The 23,804-nt window shown below is 38.7% G+C and overlaps 1 protein-coding gene across 1 annotated transcript in view; it reads right to left on the reverse strand.

Annotated features, from left to right (window-relative positions):
- Window positions 1-290: 290 nt before the first annotated feature.
- ift172 (intraflagellar transport 172) overlaps window positions 291-23,804 on the reverse strand; it is a 39,754-nt gene continuing 16,240 nt past the window's right edge. Inside the window, exons 20-48 of the mRNA XM_037750644.1 lie at window positions 23,661-23,753; window positions 22,616-22,693; window positions 21,559-21,807; window positions 20,543-20,621; window positions 19,890-20,010; window positions 19,187-19,331; window positions 17,152-17,241; window positions 16,117-16,214; window positions 15,702-15,837; window positions 13,396-13,512; window positions 12,874-13,016; window positions 12,674-12,767; window positions 12,030-12,094; window positions 11,561-11,741; window positions 10,805-10,914; window positions 8,648-8,777; window positions 6,921-7,019; window positions 6,664-6,773; window positions 6,072-6,135; window positions 5,774-5,860; window positions 5,459-5,575; window positions 4,599-4,709; window positions 4,342-4,461; window positions 3,931-4,026; window positions 3,770-3,829; window positions 3,549-3,647; window positions 2,884-3,037; window positions 2,113-2,204; window positions 291-1,753 (exon numbers count right to left, since the gene is read on the reverse strand). Coding sequence (XP_037606572.1) covers window positions 1,664-1,753; window positions 2,113-2,204; window positions 2,884-3,037; window positions 3,549-3,647; window positions 3,770-3,829; window positions 3,931-4,026; window positions 4,342-4,461; window positions 4,599-4,709; window positions 5,459-5,575; window positions 5,774-5,860; window positions 6,072-6,135; window positions 6,664-6,773; window positions 6,921-7,019; window positions 8,648-8,777; window positions 10,805-10,914; window positions 11,561-11,741; window positions 12,030-12,094; window positions 12,674-12,767; window positions 12,874-13,016; window positions 13,396-13,512; window positions 15,702-15,837; window positions 16,117-16,214; window positions 17,152-17,241; window positions 19,187-19,331; window positions 19,890-20,010; window positions 20,543-20,621; window positions 21,559-21,807; window positions 22,616-22,693; window positions 23,661-23,753 — 3,228 coding nt within the window. The 3' untranslated portion in view covers window positions 291-1,663. The remainder of the gene's footprint in view (window positions 1,754-2,112; window positions 2,205-2,883; window positions 3,038-3,548; window positions 3,648-3,769; window positions 3,830-3,930; window positions 4,027-4,341; window positions 4,462-4,598; window positions 4,710-5,458; window positions 5,576-5,773; window positions 5,861-6,071; window positions 6,136-6,663; window positions 6,774-6,920; window positions 7,020-8,647; window positions 8,778-10,804; window positions 10,915-11,560; window positions 11,742-12,029; window positions 12,095-12,673; window positions 12,768-12,873; window positions 13,017-13,395; window positions 13,513-15,701; window positions 15,838-16,116; window positions 16,215-17,151; window positions 17,242-19,186; window positions 19,332-19,889; window positions 20,011-20,542; window positions 20,622-21,558; window positions 21,808-22,615; window positions 22,694-23,660; window positions 23,754-23,804) is intronic.

Below are 23,804 nucleotides of genomic sequence, written 5' to 3' on the forward strand. Positions count from 1 at the left end.
TTTACATAAAGAAGCATATTGTCCACTCCCATGTTGATAAGAGTATTAAATACTTGACAGATCTCCCTTTAAGGTACATTGTGAACATTAATATTAAATATTTTAATCAATTGACAGCCCTAATAAAAATGTTTCTTTCTGGCACTTACTTGCCTCCATACACAGGAAATAGACTTAAAATATCACTTAAGTTTCCTCCCATACGAACAACTGTGTTCCCATCTGAACAAACATTACAAAATGAGCAAAACCGACAAAATAAAAAGGGTTTAAAAGCAGCACTTGGAAAATACTTGAAAACTATCTTTTATTTTAACTTTATTAAACAAAATACATTCCATATAAACACACAATAAAGGCATTGCCAAAGGTACCGGCTTCTGAAACACACACAGAGAAACAGCTCATTTCACACATTAAATAATCCTTCTCACTGTCAGTAGAGTACCAGTCGAACCCATCAAAGTATCATAACATCTGCCGGAGGAGAAACTATTTAGTTCAAATCTGACGGGAACCTTTGGTTTTTATTCAGCGATGCCATCCTGAGAGAAAGTCCTTCTGATGAGAGGAAAAGATAGATGATACAGGAAAGAGAGGAGGAATGTGTTTTCATGGTGACGGCTCAGAATAAACTGTTGTGCGTGCGCAGGAGGTCCGTGGGAGGTTTGTGTGTGCCGACATCCTCGTATTGATGATGCAAAATAAGAGCTCCAAACTATTAAAAACACATCAATGAGCCTCACTGTGTCACTGTGTCACATGTTCCTTCATTAACATGAACACACACACACTGTAGTTTATTTTGACTCAGACCCACATAAACGTAAACCTGTGCCTTGTGCGGCGGTATTGAACGCCGATGGCCGTGACAGAGCCTCGGTATTTGACGCCCTGGGAATGAGATTGGGCTGAAGCAGCTGTTGCCAATACTGGAATAGCAAGTTTTTCTGCAGAATAATTATAGACATCCAAAGATTTATACGCCCCTCAGTTTCTCTTTACTATGCACGCTTGGTTTCAGGCGTGTAAATGTCTGGCCATTGAGTCAGTGTAGGGTTGGCCAATCTGGTCCCGTTGGTTAATGGTAATGGTAACTAGCCAGCGTTAACTAACATGTTCAGAGAAATATTCTGCCTCCACTTAACGCTCCGCCAAACAAAATACGTCAAACAGAAAAGGGGTGTACGGGCCTGGAGCTGAGAGCCAAAGACTGGAAATAAGTAAGTAAATTATTAAGGGATCACGTCCCGGGTAATAATTCAACAAATTAGTGTGGGCTCATCGTCCTACGCAGGAGTTTACATCGTCCAGTTACACATATATGCCTCATATTGGAATATGTGGCCGATTCTGATACATTGTTTTTGATTAAATTGCTTCAAATGTGACTGAAATAAAAAAATAAAAGGGATTATATACTTGGGAGAGTAGAGAAGGCTTTGAAACGGCTTTCTGACCACCAAATTTACAGAAAATATATATGAAAAGCTGAATAAATAAATATATAGTTGGTGTCTTCTCTTTTTTTTTTACTAAGAGTTTTTGGACACATGAACGCCAGAGCAATGGAGAAGAGAAAGAAGAAGATGGATGAAGTACTACAAATCTTGCAGCAAAAATGGAAGTGTACCAAATCGAGAAATAGCAGTGTGTGTGTGTGTCAGTGGAAGGAGAACCCAGACGCCGGCAGGCCGCCACACCACTGGCTGATGAACTTGAGGACGTCCTGACACTCTGAACTGTGACTGGTCTGCAGGGGGAAGACGGACACAAACAATGACCAATCACAAAACAGATTAAACGTGTGATGTCGCTGCCACGTGGCGAAGCTATAAAGGTAGGTGTGTGTGTTTGAGTGTGTGTTTCGTGTAGATAATGATGCCGCGGTTAGTCGACGCTGCTGATTCACATAAAAATCAGTGATGTTGAGAGAGATGATGAAACTCTGTGAAATGAGTTTGGCCTTTTATAAGTGAGACATCAGACAACTCAGATCCTTCACTGAAGTAAAAGTACTAATACCACGCTGTAAAAATACTTTCTTTCAAGATTTACTTGAGTAAATCTACTTAGTTACTTTCCACCACTGGATATTTTTGTGTGTCTTACCTTTGTGGCCATAAGGAATTTGTTCCAGTCTTTCTTGTTGGCTGCTTTCCCCACAGACTGGAACTCGATCTTGTCCCTCAGCACGGGGTAACCTGGAGGCAAGAACGCCACACAGTGAGGGCAGGTATACTTGGAGTGTGTGTCTATATTCAAGCAGCAATCTGGGAAATCAAAACTAGCAGCCAAATGATGGTATATAGTGTTGCTGCTGGTGAAGGTATATTTTATATCATATCATATCATTCTATATTTATTTCAAATTCAAAATGAGATACAAATTTGCATAGACATAGATACAGTTTTTCAAAGTATAAGTACATCCAGAAAAGAAAAAAAAGAGTAAAAAAATCAAAAATATAAGAGGCCAGGTTGTCTCAATATCTTGAGATATGCTTGTTTAGAGATACAAGCTATCTAAGCAGAGCCATATACGCCCTCTGTGTGACCTTGTTTTCTTGGGTATATCTAGTCTATTTTCTGTCAAGCAAAAAACTCTGCAGCCACTGTTCATTTGAAGTTAACAGTGCTTTTTTTATTCATCAACAGGTAAACAATGAAAACTCTAGATGACGAAGGACATGTATTATCTCAACAAGACTAAGTTTGACAGTATTGTTGTACATTGATTATTTTTTTCTCACAAAGATTGAATGTTTTTTCTTTGCTTTTTCTGCAAGTTTGTGTTATTTTAAGGGTTTGTTTGCAAACACAGATCTCTCTCTTTTTTTAAATCATTTTGTGTGCGTGTTTGTGTGTGAGTGTGTGTGTTACCGGTGAGGACACAGGGCAGAGAGCGGAGGCCGGTGTTGGCGGCCAGCAGCGAGGCTTCGTACGAGTTCCTCTCGTCACGCGGCAGAACCTGCTCCAACCGATTGTCCATGGACACCATCAGCACCCAGTCACGGATCTGCTCCCGCTGGGCGTCCTGCAACACACACACACACACACACAGTCATGTTTTCATGACTTTTGAAGACATTACATTGACTTACATTCATGTCTGGAGACTTACCCTAACCCTAACTGTAACTGCTACTTCCTAACCCTAACCCTAACCCTAATCCTAAACCAAGCCCTCACCCTAAAATATAATGATTTATGTTATGGGGATGTGCATTTTGTCCCCATTTGGAAGGCGAGTCCCCACAATGTGACTGTGTAAAAAGGTTTATTGCAATTAATTTTATATCTGTTCAAAATGTACCTTGTCAAGTATTTAATACTCTTAACCCCATGAAATTGGGCAAATATGCTTGCTATATGCAAATGTATGTATATATTTATTATTGGAAATCAATTGACAACACAAAACAATGACAAATGTTGTCCAGAAACCCTCACAGGTGATTATCATAAAGTGGGCATGTCTGTAAAGGGACCCAGGTTGAGTGTCCAGCGGGATGTTTCGGCATGTGTTTGGTGGAAGGATGTCTTACGTTGACACAGAGTTTGGTTGGAACGGGAACCTCAAAGGGAATGTCGGTGTCAATGAAGTCGGAATGGTCCAGAGCGTCCAGCGTCCCCTCGTCTATCGCCTGGAGACAGAAATGAACCATCGATTCACGGTCAAACCGTCCATAAAATACTGGATCTTTTACTTCATGGGACATATTATGATTTTGTGGGCAGTTGTTCTCCTACGGTTGAGTTTACTCACATCACACAGATCCAGGAAGTGATTGAGGAAGATGAAGGCCATGTTCTCCCAGCCAACATCCTGCCAGGTGTTAAAAAAAGTTATATATAGTGAATCTGGTACACAGGTCCATGTATCAGTCAGAGGGACTGGGATGGTCGTCTAGAAAAAATCTGACCCACCCTGCAGGCCAGGCCGGCCTCGTAGAAAGCCTTGTCTGCAGGAACGACCTCAGTGTGACGCAGCAGAGACACCGACAGCTGGGCTGGAAGACTGACCTGCAGAAGAAGAGAAATAGCAATAAAACACGTCAACTGTCAAACTGAAAAACTAGAGGGTTAAGCTCTGGTATTAAAAAGAGAAATCATCTTTCAGAGGTTTAAGTTTGTTGCTTTTTATACAAGTCATTAGACAAAGACTGCATATATTATAAATGTGCAGCAGTTGATTTTGAACCTGGCGGCGAGATGCATCGCTCCCCACAGTTCTTGAACATGTGAATTTAGCCCCCAAATCTATTATATTATTATATCTAGGCAGGTAAAATGTAAAAGAAAAACTAAAAACAAAGCCTTCTGCTGTGTTTTGTGTACCAGCTGCGCGACTCCTTTTGCGGCGGATCGAGTGGCGCAGTAGTGAGCGATCAGCAGCATCTGCTCAAAGTCTTCATGAGCTGGAGAGTTGGCCTCGACCGACCGGGACAAGTTCTCACACTGAAATCACACACACAACACACAGGCATCACAAAAAAATGGAATTACAGTTATGAGACTCACATCATATAATCAAGGAAATACAGCAGCACACACTCTACATTAGATGGTCTAAACCAGATAGGGTTGTGATTTACCAGCTGCTGCAGGAAATTGCGGAGGTCGGCCCACATCCGGTACGACTCTGGTCCATCAGTGTCGGGGAGGTTAATCAGGTCCAGGACCAGGCGCTTGTAGATGTTAAAGTTCTGGGAGTAAAAAAAAAAGTTATTGGTTGGACCTTCTATAGATGCTTTGTGCTTGTATCATAAAATAAATACAGAAAACAAGAGATGTCTGACATTTCATGGTGTGCTTGTAGCTCTAATAAACAAGTAGTCTGAAAAGGCAGATTTGTATCCAAAAACACATTAAACCAGCTTTTATTTAACCATATTTTATTAGAGGAGAACCTTTTGTGTTCTAGTAAAACAGTGAGTTTTTGCTCACATTTTAATGTTTTTACTTAAGTTACTATTATTTATTTATATTAACCCCTGGCATGTTTTGTGTTGAATGTTACTTTTTTAAATTTAATTTTGTATTTGTTTGCTTTTATTTATCCCTTCACTTCCTTCCTTTATGTATCGTTTGCCTATATGTCGGATTAATTGTTCTTTGCATTGTTCACAAATTTAAAATAAAGTCTATTGAAACAAAACAAATCTTTCTAATTATGTATTTTTACAGCCTTATACCTCAACAGTTTTACGAAAAACTGCATCTTTCTTGACTTGCAAAATTATCTTTTAAACTGACATCATATGTGTGATTCATGGCGCAATTCAAACGGGATCCAAAAAATGATTTGTCTCTTGCCGTTGACTACCGTTCATATTTTTTTCTGAAATAATTTGCCATGGTGGTCCATCGGAATGGGCGGGACTTCGCCTTTCTATAAGGTGTCCATTGGAAGCAGTTTTCCATGCAGTAGGAGTTAAGGGAGTGAATACTGTACCTGAGGGTTAGGTGGCGCTCCGTGCTGTTTGTAGAGCTGCAGAGCCTTCGGAGCGTCTTCCTCCTTGATGAGGTGTGTAGCGTACAGAGCGACGTACTTATGGAGGATCTTAGAGTTCTGACAAAACACAACAGCGATGATGAGGAGCACTGACTGTTGACACGGTTTGAGGTTTTATATTCAGGGAAAACTTAACATACATGCAGTTTTACTTACTTATGTATTTGCCCCACACACTAACTGCTCTAGAGAAACCCAATACTTTGTTCATAAACTTCACATTTAGCAGAGTAAGTCTGATTGTGTGTTCAGTACCTGTTTAGATGCTGTATCCAGACATTTCTCCCACTGGCCTCTCTCTGCATACATGTCCAGAGCTGCTATGACATCCACGCCCACCAGCTACAAAGCACACACAGGCATAAAAACAGCTTCTCAGTTTCATCAACGACAACATGAAGCTTAAAATTAGACCATTTAAAGTATTCAAGTTATGTTTCCTATTTTGCTGAGAGTGGATTTTGTCCCAATCAGGCCCTTTACAGTATTAGACTGACAATATTTACTCAACAAAATAGTACTTGTTAGATCCTGTGTGAGTAATTGTACGTACAGAGTCAGCTTTGCCTTGGTTCTTAAGGTGATCTTTGTATTTCTGGTCCACATAGTCCTCGTACCTGTCAAAGATCAGATCAGAGTAATGAGGTACAGGACAAAGACATTAAAAGAACAAAAAATATCCAGTTATTCTGAACCGAAGACGATTTCCATGTATTTTTAAGAGGTTTTAAGCATGTTTAAAGCTTCAGTAGACAGAATGTTTTTGGCATCATTGGGAAAAAAATCCATAATAATTAATAATTTAATAATAACTACTTATTCAACAAAGCTGTGTAATAATGGATTATAATTGTTGATGCATTTCTTTAATGTTAATGTTGCAGTTGGTAAATATGGAGCTCATTTTAACCACTTAACCTTATATATCTTAACCTATAATAATACATCATAGTTTATTTGTTTATTGTATTTTGGATTATTAATCGAAATCTGCAAAGCTATAAAATAAAAGCAGTGGAGTAAAAAGTACAATATTTGGTGATGGAGTAGAAGTATAAAGGAGCAGAACACGTAAATACTACTTGAGTAAATGTACTTTCCACCACTGATGTACTGTATATGTGAAAGTGTGTGTGAGTTTAAACCTGGGCTCCAGCTCCTTGGCGACTCTCTTGGCTTTGTTCCACTCCTCGCCCTCAATAAACACATCGATCGCCTCTTTGATGAGGTTCATGTTCAGGTAGAGCTCAGCAGCCTTAAACACGAGATAACACAACGGGGGGAAAAGAAATGGAAAATTAAAAACACTAAAAAGCTGAAACTGACTCATACATGCAAGTTTGGAGCAATTTATTGTAAACTTGTGCTAAGATATGGTGTGTGTGTTTGTGTGTTCACCCACAGCGTTGTACTTCCTCAGCTGTGTGAGTCGCGGTCCGACCGCCTGGATCACCTCCACCGCTCGATCTCCACTGAGAAACTTGATGGACAACTCTGCTGCCTGGAGACACACACAAATAAAATGGACATGTGAAACACCTGCAGGACACGCAAAAAGACCTTTGTTGACCAGAGTATGTGTCCTTTTGTCACCAAGGTAAAATTACTGTTTTTGTCAAAGGAGTCTGGTGGCTTTTAAGAGAGATAATGGCTTCAGTTCCCTGTCGTAAAGGGCTGTCTGACAGCAAAGTAAAGCAGTGAAAATATTCTTTATATAGCGTACACTTAAACTGATATTGATTTTTTTTCTAAAATAGTTTTTTCTGCTGCTCCTGTCCACAGCAGTATATCGCTCTGCTCCCGTGCTGGTAATCCTGTCTGCTTGTCCAAACTGGGGGCATGCTGACCGTCATCTACTGTCCATCACATACAAGTAATTGAAATAAAATCTATCGTGCATATTCAGGCTTTCTATAGGAAGCCACATATTGATTGTGTTGACCCTGTGACCTCGAACGCCACTGGGACACCAAGCGTTCAGTTCTCAAACGAGCGTACACTATCGGTCTTTCTATTTCTATATCTACTATTGATCCGTGTGACCCCGTGACCTTTCTTTTCAGCAGCACCATCAGACCGAACCATTCAAATTTCAAATAGCACTTTCATCAATTACAAGGAAATCCGTTGGTGACCCTGTGACCTTTTCCCTTCCTCCACCATCATTTTGGCTGCCATTATACATCAATTCTATAACCCATCACGACATCGTTGACTGTGAAAGCAGCTAATTGGTGAAATTAAAATGCTTTTTTGGTTTTACTTCCCAGCCTGTGTACTCCTCATTTTGCTTTTTAGTTGGCTATTTTGGGAGGCAACAAAAAAAAACGATCATATAAGATACATTTGAGATTAGATATCGTAATAATACATTAACACAAAAATGAGTTTCAAGCATTAGAAAGAGTTTAGTACAGCAGTGTTGAGCATCACGAGAAGTTACTTGTTTACTAAAACATTTTAAGAGACTGTATTCTTTTTCATAATTAAGACTTATGAGCTCTGCTCTTTTCTATTCATTTTCTATTAAAAGTTTGTCATTTTTACATAAAAAACTACTTATACGATTATCAAAAATAGATTCTTAATTGATTTTCTGTCAATTGAGCAATCGCTTTAATCAACTAATCCTTTCAGCTCTATTTGTACGTACTGTTGGTGGTTTAATCTGTAGCAAAGCATCATTTTTTATAAACTCTCCATATGTAAAATATTAATTTGTCATTTAAATTTAGAGAAAATAAAATTCTCATTAAAAACACGGGAGGGTAAGTTAAAAAAAAATATGATCGCCTTCTATAAATTACTTCAACCAGACCAGAAACATAATTTAAATTGACAAGGGTTATATTTCTATTTATTTTTAACATTTTTACTTTAATTTTATTCAGTATTATTCTTTACCTTTTATATATTTATTTTATTATTTATTTATTTAATCTGTTGGTAAGACAATAGTCTTCTGTGTACTGTAAATTTGTATTATATGACACATTATTACAAATGTAGAATTCTAACTGTTATACTTTGTATGGCCTCTCATGTGGAGAGTTGTGTTTTTCAAATTGTTAAAAGCACAATAAAAACGATGTTTGTGCTAACTGGACCTGTTGTAAATTGATCTTTTACCTTCAACCAGCACTTCTCCATCAGGGCGGCGTTGGAGTCATCCTTCACCTTCAGGTAACATTCGACGGCCCGCGAGTGTTCACCTGACTGCTCCCACTCCTTAGCCTGTTCCAGCAGACCCTCCACTCCTCTGAAACACCAAACAAACACACACACAGTCACATATAAGGAGACAAATACATAAATGCACAAATAAATGCATTTCATTTGAGGTTCATTTTCAGATTCAAATGAACAAAACGTCAAATATACAACAAGGCACTATTAAACATATTAGAAACCCTGAATGTTATTGGGCCAAATAGCAACAAAAAAGTCATCTTGCTTTGACATAAAGTAATAATCTTGAAGATTTTCATTTAAAGGGACAGTATGTACGATTTGGCAACATTTAGTGGTGTGGTTGCAGATTGCAACCAACTAAATACCCCTTCGCTCACTCCTCCCTTTCCAAGACTGCGTTAACGTGAGCCACTGAGTGCAAAATCGTGGTAACAGCGTTCGCCTCGTTTCAGAGGCCATTCTTACCATCATAACACTACTTTAGGAGCAACGGAAGATAGACGGCGGCTGACGGTACCACGGTTTTGCACTCTGCGGCTCACGTTGCCGCAGTTTCACAAGCGTGTCGGAGAACTACGGTGGCCTTCAGGTAACGTGAAAACACAAAAGGCTCTCTCTAGAGCCATTGTTTGAAAACACAACGATTTTTACTTTCAGGTGATTATACACTAATGAAAAGATAGTTGTTAAGTGTCCGATTTATTTATCAGGTATCAATGTATCCAACAGGAAACAGGTTCATTCAGTGTTCCCACTGTAGCTATAACACAGAATATTTGTTAATTTAACTAGAGCTGTCAAAGTTAACACGATAATAAGGCATTTTGACGCAACTAATTTCTTTAACTCATTAACGTAACTTGTGATTTTTAGGTTGTGGCGGGCTCAGTTGTAAAGCTTGAGTGAAGACACTGGTATCTCCCCTTTACAGACATGCCCACTTTATGATAATCACATACAGTTTGGGGCAAGTCATAGTCAAGTCAACACACTGACACACTGACAGCTGTTGTTGCCTGTTGGGCTGCAGTTTTCCATGTTATGATTTGAGCATATTGTTTTATGCTAAATGCAGTACCTGTGAGGGTTTCTTGACTATATTTGTCATTGTTTTGTGTTGATAATTGATTTCCAATAATAAATATATACATACATTTGCATAAAACAAGCATATTTACCCACTCCCATGTTGATAAGAGTATTAAATACTTGACAAATCTCCCTTTAAGGTACATTTTGAACAGATATAAAATGTGCAATTAATTTGCGATTCACTTGGGCTGCAATGAATGTGGAACAAAATACATAGTTTTCTCTGTCTGGATCACACCACAAATTATCATAGTTTTTAATCACAAAGGACTAACTTTCTTGTTAGAGATCTCTGTCTTTTTCATTACCTTAATCTTCATTACATTTCATGACGAGGCATCAAGACTACAGTTCTATCATGGTTTGCAGATGCTTATAAGAAGCCTTGCACTTATCTGGAGTCGGAGCTGTAAACTCTGCAGGAATAATTCAGTGTTTTCTCTCTTTAACCTTCACTTCCTCGCTCGTTTCCATTGGTAACTTTTGATGTTTTCTCCCACAAGTCATTAAAGACGGAGAAGCGATGGGAGGAGGATGAGAGCTGCATGCTGCTGGTCTGCCGGCTAACGAGCTATTCGTTGTTTAGGATAATACATGAGCTGTGTTTTAATAAAGCATCAAACTGACTCTTTGTGCATAGATTATACTGCTGGGTGAATGGGGAGAGAGTGAAATGCTCATAGTGGGGTTTGTGATTTCCCACTGGCTTTTAAGGGCTTTCTTAATAACATAACAACAGATCGAAATCTAATACAAACTCTTAAAATAGTGTTCCGCAAATACCAAATATCTAATCTATAATTATGAGTCCTGTTATTAAGGCTTTAGGCATCTGCTATTGCTACTGTTGTAGCTACAACAAGACAGTTTTTACTGTTATTTGGGGACGAAAAACTAAAAATGAAATCAGCATTTTAAGGCTCTCTGAACTATGATTAAGTAAATGACCATTACAAGAAATGAGGCCCGTTGATTTCTTATATGTTTTGGTCTTAATCTCACCGGGTTCCATTCTTGGTGGTCTCCTTCTCGTACTCCTCTTGCAGCATGGAGAGCTTGTTGGGGAGATACTCCTTACAGATACGTATGGCATCACTCCACATGTCTGCATCCTGATAAACAAACAACAAATATGGAATAAATAAAAATAATAATAATAATAATAAAGAATAACTGACAAAAAGGGAGATGGTTATAGTTTATGATTTGAATTTATCCCTATGCATACGTTTAAAAAAGTTGCACTGATGTCCTTAGAAGACAAAAATGTCCTCTTGTTACCTTAGAGGACAAAAATGTCGCCTTCCTATAACTGCTATAAAATACTATATATTAATATTATTTTAGTTAAATCTTTTAACCAACTTTAGTCCTGATGAGAAAATGGCTCAATCTGTTGGAAATTAGTAAAAACTACAATTTTTGAAGTTAGGAGATTAAAAGCCTGATATAAGAGAATGCATGATTTTATGCTGTAATGGCCGTGGGCTCAAAAATTGCGGTTTTAATGGGTTTAATGGGGACATTTTTGTCCATAAGGCTCTGAGTGTCTGTATTTGGGCTACATAGTTTGTTATAGACTTATTATAGGAGCTGAGGTTCAACACACACTTGCCAAAATGTATGCTATATGCATGGACACAGCCAAAATGATTGAAAACCTCAAAATTCAAAAGCCAAAAGTGTCCAATTTGCTTTGAACATTTTGCAACTCTTTTCTTGTTTTTTCTTTGAAGCCAGTTTGGCTCTTACAGTTACCTTGTAATATTTAACAGCGAGTTCAGGTCTCTGGGCTCGGAGCAGGAAGGCTTCGGCCTTCTGGAAATCTTTCTGTTCAAAGCAGAACTTGGCTTGGCCGACCAGGACCTCAGACACGCTCTCTGGATCGTGGCCCTCAGCCACCCGCTGCGCACTGGCCCAGTCCTTGTTGTGGACATACCTGAAGCAGTTCACAAACACACACACACACCCCAAAAAACAATATAAAACCCCCCAGAAGTTTTAAGAAATAGTTAAAATCCTATGTGTAGACATAGAACTTGAAAAGTGTAGTATTTCCCTCTAAAATGCAGTATAAAGTAAAAATAAAATGGAAAAATACAATATACAAAATAGTATAAATAAATGTACATTCCAACGCTGTCTGCATATAGATACAGTATAAATCTACCCCTAATTGTAATAACGCCTGATCAGCTGACAGTAACACAGAGCTAAATGTCCTCACATGAACACAGCTTCTTTGGGTTTTCCTGCTTTGATGAACTCAACCTCGGCCTCAGGAAACTTGCCCTGGAAGATGAAACAGAATATCAGAAATAAGCACAACTTACTGTACCTAACATACAGTCAAGTGTCAGGGGCTCCCCTGGCCTTCACCTACAAAATGTCACTCAAAGAGACACATACCAACTAGGAAGAGACTCAAAATGATCACAAAGAAACATAAAATGACTACAAAGAGACACAAAGCAACTAGAAAGAGACACAGAGCAACCACAAAGAGACACAAAATAACATCAAAAAGAGGCTACAACTAGGAGCGGTGGTGGGGTGTCTCATACTTTGCCCATGGACAGAACTATAAAGATGAGACCCAGAATGTAAAAGAAAAAAAAAGCTTTTTTTCCTACAACTGGTTAGATAAATATTGCAGATCACAAAAACAGTTAAATATGTAAAGGCAGCCAACTGTGATTCTGCCCAACTTTCACTGCAGCAATCACCCAGTTTGTAGCAGGTATTAACATGCTGTTTGAGATGATGTGGTTTATGGAGGTGGTGGAGTGGTTTTGGTAATGCATATCATATGGAGGTACAGTATGGACAGCAGATAGGTTACTGTATGCAGCAGGACTATGACAGATTTACCTCATCTTCCAGGTATATGGCGTGTTTGAGGTGGATCTCAGGAATCTTTTCCTTACAGGAGAGACGAGCCAAATCAAAGGCAAAGTCAAATGAGCTGGGGGAGGAAATAAAGAGCAAGAAATCACGTCAGGTTTCACAATACAATCACAGTACTGGAGTAGTACTTGTATTCTATGTCAACGTGTTGTGGTGCAGCTCACAAGTTATTTGCAGCAAACTCAATGGCGTGTTCCAGGAGGCCAAACTTGTTGAGCAGCTTGACGGCCGCCTCTCCTCCCAGGCTCCGAGCCCACAGGTAGGCCACCTGCTTCTGGGCTCCGGCACCTCCGTGACTCTTAGCCACCTGAGACACACACACACATGTACAAGCATATGTGTAAAAGATATATCACTATAGGAGTCCTGCAGCAGTGTGGCTCCCTAACCCCCTCACCACAGATAATCCCAGAGAAAAACACATTTGATAGAAGCTATAAAGTTGCACTGTGCTCCCAAACCAGCAGCAGCAATAAACACTGTCAACAGGGAAGCAAGGTAATAATGCCGTGCCGATGAAACCTAATCTCAATTTACTTTGAGTCGTCCTATTTAGCATCCATAAGCAAGTATTTAAGAATTTAATAAATGGCTTATAACACAAAAATAATGTAGTTATATGCAGTTATCTTTGGACATGTAATGCAGCTAGCAAGCCAAAAGAAAACAAATGTGAGTGTATCTACCCTGTATGCTTCCTCCCACATGTCGTTGACTCTGTACATGTGGACAGCAGCTTTCCACTCTTCAGCCTCCATGAAGTGGTACTCTGCCTCTGAGAACCTGGACTCAGCCTCCAACTCCTACAAGAAACATTTATACCACACATAGCAACAGAATACATGAGATGCAGTAAGGCCTCACAAAACAGCACGATTGATTATCTGTGCAGAAAACACATGAATTTAAGCACTAATCTGATATGATAATGACGCTGATAAATGTCCCTTCAACTGCAATGATAATAATCATAATGATAACAAAAGCCAGTAAAACCGCTTAAAGCTAAATGTTAATAAAATGTACCCGAATTCACAAATATGTAGGATATTACTACTGTCATTAATGTAATATTACGTCACAACGTCTGCTGTATTAGCCGTGTGTTTACTATTTGCATATAGAGTGGGGGAAGTGAGATTTAACTTTAACTTTCCATAACCGTCACCAGTCTGTGTAACAGAACATGTGTCAGTTTGATCGTAAATGTAGTTATAGAGATATTATGGTTAGTTGTTGTGTCTTTTCTAACCAAGCAGCAACCGTGGTGCTAACGTAGCAGCTAGGTGGCTCCAATAACAAGCTGTGGCTGTGCTTGAATCGTGATTGGCTCGAGCGGGTGTGTGGGCGGGACCTCGATAATTGCGGCTCCACCGCCCGATCGCTACTGCGTCAAAATGACAAGATTTTGGCTTCACTTTAGTACAGTGGGAGGAAGTGGAGACACGTCATCCATCTTTATATACAGTCTTTGAAACTGACATATTAATGCATTAAAAATTATAATCCAATAATATATTATTCCGAAAGGAGCCATGCTGCATAGTGAGTTACTTTTGGTACTTTAAGTACATTTTGATGCTAATACTTTTACTATTGCTACTTTTACTATATAAAAAGATTTGAGTACTTCTTCCGCCACTGTATAAAGGTTGTAAAATGTGCATGTGGTCTGATTGTGTGCATCAAAAGAAATATGTTTTACTTCTTCTGCTGAATTCAGAGCAGAATTTCTTCATTAGGGAGAATTCTAATTATTATAAGAGTTTAAAGCACTGCAGGCCAATTCTCACTAGATAATTGGCGACCATAAAACCGTGAACACTCATTTGTCTGCTGTTATATAAGAAATAGAAAATGGTTGAAAAAAAAAAAAAGAGATCAAGTTGTAAGGCTGCCAGAACTGGAGCATTATCTGAGTCTATGAGAGCTCTTCAGACGGGAAACTTCATCCATTGCTGTTTGAATATTGCTGATTGAATGATGAATGATACATGTCAGGATGATGATGTTTGTAGATGAACTGCAGACAATTTATTTGCCTCACTTATAAAAAAGTAAACAGGGAAAATAATTAGTTGTTATTCAAATATACAAATCAGCCTTTAATTTATCAACAGTGTTATTGCATTTCGGTCTTCCTATTAATTCTTATCCTTGTTTCAGACCTCTAAATCACCGCCAACGTCTGATGTTCATTGATTAATAGAAGTCTGCTGTTGTGCCAATTGACAGCCAGTCGACCAATCAAAGCTTTGTCCTTCGTAGCTTCATTTAGCTTTCCGGCTACATCCATGAAAAGAAATAAGAGACACAAAGATGGCCACAAGCTTGGATGACTTCGACACAGCTGCATAAGTCTAAGTCCACTTACAGAAATAACAACTCTTAGAAAAGCATATTTCTTATGCTGTGGTGAAAACAGGCGGCAACCTCCGGGTCTGTAAAGTGCCTTAAACTTGCATTCTTTCGAATAGCCAGCAGGGGGCGACTCCTCTGGTTGCAGAAAGAAGTCTGATATAGAAGACTATGAGAAAATGACCCTACTGTACTTCTCACTTGATTTATTACCTCAGTAAACATTGTAAACATGAGTTTCAAGTCTTCTTCAATACAGCATGATGTTCATTTAGTAAATTATGATCCCATTTAGAGTCAAATAGACCATAAAGCAGGGTTTGGCCATATTGCCGAACTCGAGGCTTCAAAACTGCAGACCACAAACCAATGGGTGACGTCATAGTGACTACATCCACGTATATAAAGTCTATGGGTGAAAAAGATAACTGCTCCTAGCAATCCGTTCCGCAGCTTCTGTGTCGATTGAAAATGAAGGCCACGGGATGGTTGTTTTGTTACTGATAGGTTAGGTCAGGGAAGACAAATCACCTCCCAACAAGAAATCAGCTAACATGATGGACACAATATCAGGCTTCTCAGTCTGATTATCAGGCTAATTCATTCTTGCTATCAAGACATTACAGTAACGTACCTTGGCCAGGTGCAGGTGGGTCTCTGTCAGCAGGTCAGGGTGATGTTTGGCCACCAGGCGAATTACATCATCAAACATGCGGTTCTTCTTGTACATGGTTATAGCGAGGTCAGGCTGCTTCACGGTGGCAAACAGCCTGCACATACACACATACACAGAGGCAACCATTATTAACTGAACTGTTTGTTTTTTGAACAAGTGCTGGCGTCAAAGGACTTCAGTCCAGACAGACAGTTTGACTGAGGGTCTGAAATTTCCACCTGTCAACCGTCAAATACGGTTTTCATCATTTTTCTTGCTGTAGTTACTACAAACATCAAACAGTCGTGTTACTTCGCCTCACTCCATTCTCATGCTTCCAGCAGCCGATGATGATGATGATGCGACAAATTGCTATAAATAAATCTCCATTTACCTCTCAGCCTCCTTGAACTTGCCATCTCTCTCCAGCTCCTGGGCTCTGCTTACGTACAATGCCATAACCTCTTCCTCCGTCATACACTCCACTGCCAACTGCAAACAAAATAACCATGGCTTTATTTAATTCATTTTTTTTAATAGCTTTCAATATGAGGGGCCAAAATATCCTCTTAAAAAATACTCTTTATTATATGATTATCATTCACTGTGACATATTTGGGATCAAATATTCATTACTATCCTTCTTGTCTATCTTATCATCCCTTGGTTATTATTGTCTTTTGTAATATTTTTTACTGTGAATTCAATTTATTTATCATATTTTATTTTAATAGTATATATATATATATATATATATATATATATATATATATATATATTTGTATTGTTTAATTTAATTAATTTAATAAATATTAATATATTTTATTATTTAATTTAATTAATTAATTTTTTTTTTCTTTTTGCAAACAGGAATATGTTGATTGTCATATTACTGATATTTTATAAGACTCTGAGCATTAGAGTAGTTCAATGTGTTGTAGTACTTTGACAAGATTAGGAAAAGGGGAAAAATGTAAAACCTATACAATTTAGCCCTCAGAAGGTCAAATTGTATATTAGTGGAAAGTGTTGTCTATCTTATCATCCCTTGGTTATTATTGTCTTTTGTATTTATTTTTTTTATTATTGTTTCAATTTATTTATTTTATTTTAAAATTATATTTTTTATTGTTTAATTTATTTATTTAATTTTAATATATTTTATTATTTAATTTTATTTATTCTTTTTGTAAACAGGAATATGTTGATTATCATATTACTGATACTTTATAAGTATGAAACTCTGAGCACTATGGTGGTTAAATGTGTTATTCCAAAAAAATAAAAACCTATACATTTTAGCCTTCAGAAAGTCAAATTGTATATATTCGTGGAAAGTTTAATTTAAATGTATTAATTTACCACAATAATCCAAATTGGTCTCCCTTTATTTTTACATATTGTTTGTGTAGTTTGTGTCCATACTAACCTTATGAGCCTCCTCCCAGCGTCCTGCTGTAGTGTACATGTCTATAGCATCTTTGATGTGACCTCCTTTCACAAATAGCTGCTCTGCCACCTACAGGACATAAACACACAACATACACACAGAAAATATAAAAATACAGTCTGAATATCATAAGATCTCCGTATAGAAGCTCATATTTTACATTATTTTGGGACGGACATTTGAAAATAAAAAACCTTCTGACATATCCACAGCACATTAATATATTAAAATAGCATTCCTGCAGGATAAACAGAGCACAAACACATTTATAAAACTAAATTAGGAACAGCTACCTGTACTCTGTTAATGGAATTTAGGAGAGATTGGAGAGAGAGAAAAGGGAAACATTCAGGACTTCAGAGTGAATAGATTTTTGCTACGTAAAGGCAATTTTCCATTGAACCTGTTCTAACATTGGCATCAATGAAACAAATGTATGTGCTGGTTCATTCTGATTAAAAAACGTTTAGTCATTGTTTTCATTGGTGATAATTTTTGTATTGAATCACAGGTGTGTGAGCTTCCTCCATTGTTTTAGTTTGCACTGAATTATACTTTCCTGCAACTTCCACAAGTTGGAAAGCAAAGAGCTTGTTATCTTAATTACTTCCTGTGAATGTGCCCGTAGAGCAAACAGACTGAAATGGCCGGCTATTTTCAGAGGCTGGCAGTCTGTGGAGGCTGTTTGGCTCAGCTGAGCTCATCAGAATGAGCAGAGCACACTGCGCCTCACCACCATCGTCGTCGTCGTCTCTCTTTTCTTTGTATTTATACCAGATTCCTCTTTCTCTTCTCCTTTTAATCTCCATTTCTGGTATTTAGGCAATTATTAAAACTATTGTAACAACCATCCAACTTGTCGTTATTGCCAAAGCACCCTGGAGCAAACGCAGCCCACGCTGCTCCATGGAGACCGAACTAAAGCTGTTCCTGGGCTCTGACTTTATGGTTGAAATGTGCACTAGGTTGTGTGTACGTGTGTGTGTGTGTGTGTGTGTGTGTGTGTGTGTGTCATGGGTGAATGTATACATTCCAGAGAGATGTGCAGAAATTAATTGCTGGTGGCAAAATATCATGCCAACTTTATCCCTCTGGCTGCCTCCATCTTACTGTCCGATGTTGTGTTCAGGGAGCAAAACAAATATCAGGTGCTCAACTAACCACAAAGCCAAGTACCAATATTTAGGCTTGTATATACGGTATATATGGGGAAAAAGAGGGTCTATTAATAGAAGTCCAAATTAGGTTACCACTTCTTATATACTCATCATGCAAACTGTAACCTATTCATACATTCAGCTAGAGCTTGACCTATTTTCATTAAACCTGCCGGTTACTTTCTAGATTAATTGATTAATCGTCTATAAAATGTCAGAAAATAGTGAAAAATGTCCACCCTAGTTTGTCAAAGTCCAAGGTAATATCTTTAAATGTCCCAAAGATAAACAAAACCCACAGATATTCAGCTTAATATGATATAAATCAGGGGGAAGCAGGAAATCTCTATATTTGAGAGGCAGTATTTTCTGCCTTTTTTGCACAAAAAATTACTTTGCCGATTATTTTTATGCCGATCGACTAATTGATTAGTTGACTAATCGTTGCAGTTCTGCATTCAGCAGACACCGAGCAACATTAGCAGTCATTTGGAGTGGTGTTTCTGTCGACCTGACAAAAGTCCAATTTTCACTCCCTTTTTAGCTCTACTTTTGGTCTCCACCAACTCCTGACAAAAATATCTCTCTCTTTAGCTGCTCAGTGCTCCACTATGATCACCAGCTAGTTGCTAACTGTGTCTGTCTGCTGCTTGGTTGCTGAGCTGGTGGTGTACAGTCAGATCCAAAAAAAATCTATCTTGTATAAGTCCAAAAAAGTGTAAGTCCAGAAATAACTGGTTACTTTGGCCATTTTACCACTGACTGAGAACATGCCACTTTAGATTTGGGGTTGATTTCATAGGTGTCTAATCCCCCCCCCCCCCCATGTACCTCATACCTTGTCCCTCCTCTCTCACCTCATAATCCTGCATGGAGGCGTAGTACTGAGCTATCTTCACGTAGTATATCCCTGCTGATGAATCCTCCTGTAACTCCAGGATGTGGACGGCCTTCTTCCACTGACGAGCTGCGATGGCCGCCTCGATAGCTTTAATCGTGCAGCTAAGAGCAGACCGGAGAAAGACAACACACAGAATTTTAGTGTTGTGTGTATCCATATAATAATTTCATATAATAAGCATCAACTCTGAAATGTAGATTATGTGTGCAGACACTAATTAGGCTGCTCCACCAACACTTGGTTGACAGTAGGACAGAATAGAGAGACAGCCAAGTTCCAAATTAACTTAGGTTGGGATTTAATTTAAACCAAATAATATTATTAAGATTGAGGCACAAACTTTACTGTCAGAAATAAATTACCAATGGAAGTAGTATTTTTAAAACCTTTGTTTCTGTGGAGAGTTTTAGCTTCTCACAGTGAAAATTTCAGATGCTTTTTCAACCTGGAAAGAATACAAATCTGGGCGCTGATGACCTGTCTTTATTTGGTATTTTTGGGGAATATAATCATGTTTAAAGATATCTATTATGGTCCTGGTGATGATTTAAAGAACTATTGGCTGCCTCTGTTGGATTGTTTTTTTTTTCTTTATGTGTCATCTTTCCTCTTCTCCATCTGCCCAAATCTTTGTCTCTTCACTCCTCTCCACTACATACCCGGCTTCAATGAAGTGGTTGATGGCGGCGTCCATCTGTTTCTGCTGGACGAGGTAGTCTCCCCAGGCCTCCTCCAGTTTCACCACCTCAGCAGGGAAGGCGAGGCGAGCCAGCTCCACCGCTACAGGAAGCAGAAACTTTATTTAATAATACTGTATACCTACACTCCAACTCAACAACATACGTCCACCTGTTGGTATGCTTTCGGGCGTGGCTACCTTGTGATTGACAGGTCACTACCACAGCACTTTCACAGTGTGTTTTCAGTTCATCAAAGTCAATTCTAACATTTTGGTCACCTAAAAATGTCTTAATCAGCGTTCGGTTGTATTTAGCTCAACCCTCTCGTGTCACTTCTGGTTGCAAAAAAACAATATGGCGACGATCAAAATGACGAACTCGAGGCTTTTTACCTTATGGTGGCGCTAGATGAAAAGTCAGACGATCACTAAAGTTTGGTAGGTATTGTAAGGTATGCACCAAATTTACTACCAATCCATCTAATAGTTGTTGAGATATTTCAGTCTGGACCAAAGTGGTGGACTGACCAATGCAGAAATGGCAAGTTTATGGTAATGTTACATTTTGTTGGTAATGTTATATTCATAATATAAGTTAAACATATTCATGCCATCTACACGTCATCGATTTACCTTTCCTGAAGGCACCTCCTTTGCAGTAGCACTCCAAAGCTCTCTGGTTGTTTCTGATCTTCTCATACAGATCTCCTGCCTGGTCAGAACACATAGAGAATATCAATTTATTAAGACAAATTGACACGTAAGGGAAATCCAATATTGCTGGGTCAGGGTTGTTCAGGGCTGTTAAGAGAATGGAAACTATATGGCTATGCATGTCTGTAATCCGACAGTGAACAGAATAGAAGAAGAAGTAGAGGTTTGCAAACTGGAAATAAATCATCTATGAGAGAAAATTGGAGAGAGGTCTTCAGGAATTTCTTTAAATTGTTCTTTCATGTCAGCTAGTATTGGCCATGTTTCATGTTGTCCGGAGACAAAGACAAGCTTGTGATAGAAAACAACTATTAAATCACTCGCCAACTAATCAGTTTGAGTATTTTTTCCTGAAAAAAAGTCTAAATTCTCTGATTCCAGCTTCTTAAATGTGAATATTTTTCTGGTTTCTTTACTCCTCTTTGAGTTGTGGACAGAACAAGAGATTTGAGGACGTCATCTTGGGCTTTGGGAAACACTGATCGACGTTTTTCACCATTTTCTGACATTTTATAGACCACACAACTAATCGATTAATTGAGAAAATAATCAAAACATTAATCAACAATGAAAATAATCGTTAGTTGAAGTTACACATAACCAGCATCCATATCGACCATCAAACACCTAAATTGATGAAACCCTACACCATCAGGATGCAGCAACACATTTTCTGTTTTGAAGTTTGGTTCTCTCTTTCCCACCTGTTACATAAACACAGATGGCTCGAGGAGGAGAGCTGAGTTCTCAGACAAATAGCTACAGAAAGAGAAATAAGAGACAGATGGAGGGAGACAGAGTGTAATACTGTTCCTCTGTTGATACCTCTCCTCTCCTGGCATTTGTTATTAGAAAAGAAGAAGATGAGGTGAAAAGAAGGAGAAAGGATGAGATACCAGTACAGACATCTGTGATCGACGACAGAGTCAACTCACCCTCTCATAAAACTCTCCCTTGATGAGGCTGGCGGCGATGCGGCTGACGGTGTCACTGTTGTTGGTGATCTCCGGATGGCTGATGGCCAGTCGGGCGGCTTTAGCCGGCAGTCCGGCCTTCAGGTAGAGGTTGATGGCACCCTGGAAGTCTCCCTCGCTCTCCTTCACCTCGCCGGCCTTCTCGTCCTGACCCGTCACCGTTAACCACTGGTAGTAGTTCCCTCGCAGGCTGTCCAGCTCCGGGTGACCCTACGGTTGAGAGTGGGGTCGTTGCTACGTTAGATTTACAGTCGGTTCAAATCTAGCTCTGGAACTATTAGTCGACTGAGAGAATTGAGAGAAAATAAATTGACTTGACAACAATTAAAAAAATCTTCTTTAAGCCATTTATCAAGCAAAAATGTTGAATTCTCACTTTGATTTGCTGCTTTTCACTGTTTCATATGTTATTGTACATTTAATATCTGTGACTTTTTGGACTGTCAATTGGAAATAAGCAATTTGAAGATGTTAGCTTGGGCTCTATGAAGATATAATAGGCTAAATGTCAATAAATCTCTAAAAATGTATAATCTAAACAGATTAATTTGTTCAAATGGTCAAACTAGGCAGCGCTGATCAAATATGAATCAACATTCTGTGACAGTAATGCCTATTTCTCACCTCAAATGTTTTCAGAAACATCTTGTAGTGTACTGTTTAGCTGTAAAATGAGAAAGTGTGTGACCATGTTGAGATCAGTTGAGGAAATACCAATTTGTTCCTATTGGAGGCAGTTATCATGGTAAAGAAAGAGGGGGAACAATAGAGGAGAATGGGTTGAATTATCCGTTTGTAGAGCAGCAGCAGAAGGTGGGGGGGGGGGCAACAGAAAGTGCTGTGAGGTTTTGGATGGCAGAGAGTCTTTGTTGGCAGTGTTTGTGGATGTCAGTGGTGTTGTTCAAAGCTCAGTTTATTGTCCAGGGTGAGTAGTATGCCAGTATGCAACAACAGACAGTGAGAACAAAATCTCCCTCAGGTAAAATGCAAAGTATAAATTTAGTGTGGTGGTTATTACCTTGGCTTCAGCCACAGCGATGCAGTCGTCCCACATGTGGAGCTCCTGGTACATCTCTATCGCTTCATCGATGGAATTCTGCAGAAAACGAGATTAAAACAATTGACTCAGTGCTGCACAAATATATAATTATCACTATTAAAATCTGGACTACTGCGAGTAATAAAGCGTGTACGGGTGTGATATTGATACACTGCATTTAGAGCTTCTGATCTGGTGAATTCATCTGACCAATCACAGGTGTTATTGCTCTTGAAATCACACCTATTCAAATGCTGCTGAAGAAAACGACTTGCTGAATTTTGCATTTGGCTTATTGTAAAATGAATCGGTAATCAATTAAACATATTATATACAGGTAGATAAATATGAGGGCTGTCAATCGATTAAAATATTTAATCGTGATAAATGCAAATTAACAAATGTTTTTATCTGTTCAAAATGTACCTTAAAGGGAGATTTGTCAAGTGTTTAATCCTCTTATCAACATGGGAGTGGACAAATATGCTGCTTTATGCAAATGTATGTATATATTTATTATTGGAAATCAATTAACAACACAAAACAATGACAAAGAAACCCTCACAGGTACTGCATTTAACATAAAAAAATATGCTCAAATCACAACATGGTAATCTCAAACCCAACAGGCAACAGTGTGCTGACTTGACTATGACTTGCCCCAAACTGCATGTGATTATCATAAAGTGGGCATGTCTGTAAAGGGGAGACTCGTGGGTACCCATAGAACCCATTTTCATTCACATATCTTGAGGTCAGAGGTCAAGGGACCTCTTTGAAAATGGCCATGTCAGTTTTTAATCGCCAAAATTTTGCGTAAATTTGGAGCGTTATTTAACCTCCTTCCCGACAAGCTAGTATGACGTGGTTGGTACCAATGGATTTAGTGGTGTTGAAACAAATTTGCGTTTGCGACAACCCTAATAAATATACATATATATATATATATATATATATATATATAATGTAAGCACATGTGTACACAAGGTTTGGTTTTAAGAGGGCAGTGGGGCATGTCACTAACCTGTTCCATGTAGTGCATCTCAGCCAGTTTAAAGTTCTTGTCCAGCATCGCCACGTGGGCTTGGACTTGAAAAAACGCTGTTCCATTTCCTCCCTGGTCAAAAGCAAAACACACACACAGTGAAACACACACTCCTCTGATAAC

The sequence above is a fragment of the Sebastes umbrosus genome, chromosome 18 (genome assembly GCF_015220745.1).
Source record: "Sebastes umbrosus isolate fSebUmb1 chromosome 18, fSebUmb1.pri, whole genome shotgun sequence".
Classification (NCBI taxonomy): Eukaryota; Metazoa; Chordata; class Actinopteri; order Perciformes; family Sebastidae; genus Sebastes; species Sebastes umbrosus.